The following is a 5,000-nucleotide window of genomic DNA, read 5'->3' as shown; positions in this document are numbered from 1 at the left end:
GTAATAGTGTGCATGTCTGCTCGTAACTCTCTGACAGGTATAAAATGATCACAGGGTTTTTAACAGCGTTGTCTCTGTCCGAAAAAAAAATTGCAATATTGCCACACATGCACCATGTCTTGTCCTTCATGTCGAGTGTTGCTGTTGGCTATGGTCCCTTGTAAAGTTCTTTGAGCACGTTTAGTGTATATTGCTCTATAAGGCGTGTACATATGTTCACATCGGCTCTAATTCAATTCAATTCAATTCAAATATTTATTTATTGTCGGCATTTTAAAAAATGTTTCATAGATAATGTAGTCAGGCTAATAGAAGCCTTTGACCGACATAGGTTTTAACACATAGTGCATAAAAATACATAGTAATACATTTTCCCTTAAAAACATGCTAAATAAATGCTCATGCTTTTTCTGAAAATAATTAAACGTATCTTGTTAAAGGGCATTTGATATCTTTAAATACCTTTACAGTCTGCTTTTCATGTTTTATTTTTCACTATGGTTTGTGTTGATCGTTTTATTTCTTTACAACCTTTGATTCCTTTCAATATTTATCGATCTCTTTTCGAGGAGGGCACCAAACGTTGTGAAGAGTGACAAGACTTGTAATGGTCGAAAGACTCGACCATCAAATTGGTTTATAAGCAAATTTATTTACAATAAAGTTTTTTTTTATATATGTGTTTGTGTGTGTGTGTGGGGGGGGGGTTTGTTGTGGATTGTGGGGATTATTTGTTAGGGGTTAGTGGTGGTTGAAGGTGGGGGTGGGGGGGGATGGTGGATGGAGTAGGCACAGATAATATTTGTATCGGTCTTTGGGAAATAGGGAAAAGTATTGGTATGAATTTTAATGTGGAAAATTTTAAAAAGCAAGACTGAAAGATAAGTTGAGATAAGAAAGATTATTTCCAACAATTTGGGTATACTTTTATGCCGACAAACACCGACTCACACACACGCACAAACACACACACACACGCACATATATATATATATATATATATATATATATATATACATATATGTGTGTGTGTGTGTGTGTGTGTGTGTGCGCGCATATGTAGGTGTTTGGGTCTCTGTGTGAATGACCATGGTGATACATTACCTACATCATAAATTCATTTTTGTTTTCCTCGCTGTATCCGCAGAGTGCCGTTCAATGGCAGACCATGGCCCAAGAGTAGCCCAGTATCAACAGTATACGATGTACGGAATAGCAGTACCCGCATGATTATATTGAATAACAAACTATCCAAGGTAAGGATGGCTATGATTACAGTGCAGTACGTTTCCTCGTCGTCGTCCTTGTTCGGACAAAATATTTAAAGACGATGAATCCGTGAAAACGAGGAGTACGTGAAATTTGTACCATTTTTTTTTTAAATTGGGAAATTTATACTCTCCAGATATTAAGATTAGTTCGAGGAATCCGTGAAAACGAAGAAAACGAGGACGGTGAATGCGTGCTGCACTGTACTTGTACCAGAAAAAAATTATATTATAATTATTGAAGTAGATCTAGAATTAGTGTTATAGTAGTAATAGTATTAAAAGAATTATTATTATTATTATTATTATTATTATTATTATTATTATTATTATTATTATTATTATTATTATTATTATCGTAGTTTGTAGTAGGGTGGTAGTAGAAATAGTGATGGTGGTGGCAGTGGTATGGGAGCAGCAACAGCATTAGTAGTTGTTGTATTAGTAGTAGTAGTAGTAGTAGTAGTAGTAGTAGTAGTAGTAGTAGTAGTAGTAGTAGTAGTAGTAGTAGTAGTAGTAGTAGTAGTTGTTGTTGTTGTTGTTGTTGTTATTGTTGTAATAGAAGGTGAAGGAGGAGGAGAATTTCGATTGTTTGTGAGTTAATTGCCCTAGCATTGGAATTTCACTGACCCTCGATATTGGTAAGTATTTTCACAATATGTTAGCCATCTGGTAATTTCATTTATTATTCGTTCCATCCAGCGTCCAAAAGGATCCAGGTTAAGAGGTCAGACCGACTACCAAGGAGAAATTCAGTAAGTCTTATGACTGATAATCCTTAGGGGTTTTCTTTACTAGATTTGTCACTGCATATCTTTTATACATGTTTGTAGCAATGCCTCATATATCATAATGACCAGAAAAAATGAGATTATAGTCGTAGGTTAACTAAACTTTTCTCAATGGTTCAGTCAGAGATATATTATTTGAAGACGAGGTTCACGATCAAACTCAATGTGATTGATAAATGTAATGAAATTCCGTTTACAAATTTCTTGGGGAAATTGATCATCTCTAGTTGACGTGTATGTACTTATTTCAGATCTGATAAACCATCTTGTTTTGGTCTCTTTGTAATGGAAATATTCTCAAATCAATGCGAAATATTGTCCATTTCAACTATTAAAATAAGTCAATTATTGCGTTCGGTTATCAGACCTGCAAATATGTGCACGTTGATTCTAGTCAAATTCTAGAGAAAAAAAATAATTTAGCTGTAGAATACCGCCAAAAACTGATAGAAAAAAAATGAGATATCAAAATATTAAAAGAATAATATTCCGCGTTTTGATTTAATCACTTTATAAACATGATTGATAAAATTCACAGATGACAATCTTCCAAGCCTCACAGAAGTTTTGCTGTAAAATCCTACGTTGAACTATAAGTATCTGGAGAAAGTTCAAAATTTTGTGAAATAAATATTTTTAATTAACGAACTATAGTCTGGTTGCAGGTTAGTTGACATGGCACTAAATAAGTGGAATAGATCTCAAAACCTACCAAAGAATTAATAGAAATGATTATGGAATGTGTAAATAATAAAATCCTGAAAATTTAATGCAAAAACACTACCAATCACTTTATGAGACATTCAGAAAAGACACCAGGGTGAAATTGATTTTGATTTTGTCAATGAACTTCAGTTTACCCCTAGGTACACACATTAGCAGATCTGATAAGCAAATGCAATTATGGGCTTGATTTAACATTGTTGTAATAGACGATAATTTACATTGGTTTGTAGAGCATTTCCATTACAACAATGAGACCAGAATGATTTGGTTTATGAGACCTGCAAATAAGTACACTTCGGTTTACTTATATATGTATACTTCAGTATATATCAGTTAGGTTAATGTGAATGCAATGAGGTCATCGGTTAAAGATTTCGTCATTAGGCGTACATTAAAAAAGAATTCATCGTGTTTTCTTTGAACCATCTATTTTTCTGGTCACTATCTCTTATTGGATTATATTACTCATAGGTCTTTGCATTTGTACATAATGGTGACGGCGAATAGAAGTACTAACGTGGCATGTATTAACATACTGTTATCACCAACCTAAGGTTGGGTAGCTGGTCTGTTAGATATTGCAGAGAGTTTCCTATCCAAACCATTGTAAGCAGTTATACTGTCGCTTTTTATGCTACAGATACTGAGATAAAATCCGGCTCCAATGTATCTTCCATACGTTCTTCATGTGAGTCACTTTTCAGTTTATAGATAGATATCAAGCAAAGTTTTGGGCACTCATACTTCATTATTATGGGGAAGTGGGGGGTGGGGTAAACAATTTTGATAACTTTTGAAATACAAATTCTGATTTTGGGAAGAAAAAAATGACGATTCTGTCCCCTTCATTCATATTGTACTCATATTTCGGACATGATAATCGATTTGCTATTCTACATTTTTGCAAGCTGAATTATATTATTTTAATATATCACTATTTATTGTTTTACAAAGACTCCACTACAGTCAATGCAGTTTTGTTTTGTTATGCTTAATCTGTGTATTTCAGTTGTTGACCAGACCCACCAAGCAAACCATTTGAACCATATTTTATTCAAGTTTCAATTCATATTTTCCCCCTCCAGATTAGTCAAAATTTAGGCGGGAAATTGATGACAATACCTTTTTTTGTTCTAAACTTAATGGAACTGTTACATAATGTTGTTCTAATGCATTTTGAAGCAGGGAGTTATTTAAATATTTTGTTTTCGATTGATACATATAATGTCTCTTGAAATTCCGATTTTTTTGCATAAAAAGGGTGGGGGGGAGGGCTTGCTTGTTGTTGGTTTGTTGGGGTTTTATTTTTGTTTTTTTTTTTTTTTGTTGTTGTTGTTTTTATTTTTTTTTATTTTTTGTTTTTTTGTTTGTTTTTTTACAGGGGGGGGGGGGTCTTGTTGGCTGTGGCGGATCTGGTTAACACTTTAAATATATATATATATATATATATATATATATATATATATATATATATATATATATATATATTCTTTTAGCACACATATATTCCATGCTATTTTTATGTGATCACCATGCTTCATCACAAAATTGTATAAATAACATCTGTTTCCCCATCCCCCTCGTACCGTGTGACTCAACCAGACACCCAGAACCCTTCAGGCATGTCACAGGTAGTCATTTCACTCGTTATCTCTTATTCTCTCTCTCTCTCTCTCTCTCTCTCTCTCTCTCTCTATCTATCTATCTATCTATCTATCTATCTATCTATCTATATATCTATCTATCTATCTATCTATCTATCTATCTATCTTCTATTTATCTTTTTTTTCCTCTATTTTTCAACTTTATATTCCTTTTTTTTCGGGTTTTATTCAAGTTCATTTGTAAATGTTTGGAAGAATCCGTTAAAAAGATGATCTGATTTGACTTCTCATTTGTTTTAGCGTCTTTTTTTTTTTTTTTTTTTTTTTTTTGTCATAGCAAGCTATAATGACAATACTAATTGAGTAGTCTGATTAACTTTGCCAGATTAACAAAACAAAAAAGAAAGAAAAAGAAAACAAGTAATAAAACCAATCACTTGTAAATTCTAATTTGCGTGATAAAGTAACATTGGAAGAGAATGCTGTTTTATATGATGATGTGAACATTTATATTTTCACCGATTTTGACTCTACCATCTTTTTTTTTTTTTGTGATTATTTTTTGTTATATATGTATTTTATAGTGGACATAGTTTAGCCATCCCAGTTAC

The 5,000-nt window shown here is 32.7% G+C and overlaps 1 protein-coding gene across 1 annotated transcript in view; it reads left to right on the top strand.

The window, feature by feature from the left end:
• The window catches only part of LOC144967734 (uncharacterized), a 25,441-nt gene that overhangs the window by 9,446 nt on the left and 10,995 nt on the right, over window positions 1–5,000 (top strand). The window contains exons 3-5 of the mRNA XM_078905314.1: window positions 1,148–1,256; window positions 1,971–2,023; window positions 4,388–4,416. Coding sequence (XP_078761440.1) covers window positions 1,148–1,256; window positions 1,971–2,023; window positions 4,388–4,416 — 191 coding nt within the window. The remainder of the gene's footprint in view (window positions 1–1,147; window positions 1,257–1,970; window positions 2,024–4,387; window positions 4,417–5,000) is intronic.

The sequence above is a fragment of the Berghia stephanieae genome, chromosome 3 (genome assembly GCF_034508935.2).
Source record: "Berghia stephanieae isolate SIO BIC M18660-M18661 chromosome 3, UCSD_Bste_1.3, whole genome shotgun sequence".
In the NCBI taxonomy this organism is placed as follows: domain Eukaryota; kingdom Metazoa; phylum Mollusca; class Gastropoda; order Nudibranchia; family Aeolidiidae; genus Berghia; species Berghia stephanieae.
Note: the sequence above shows the minus strand (reverse complement) of the source record. Positions and strands in the feature narration are given on the sequence as shown.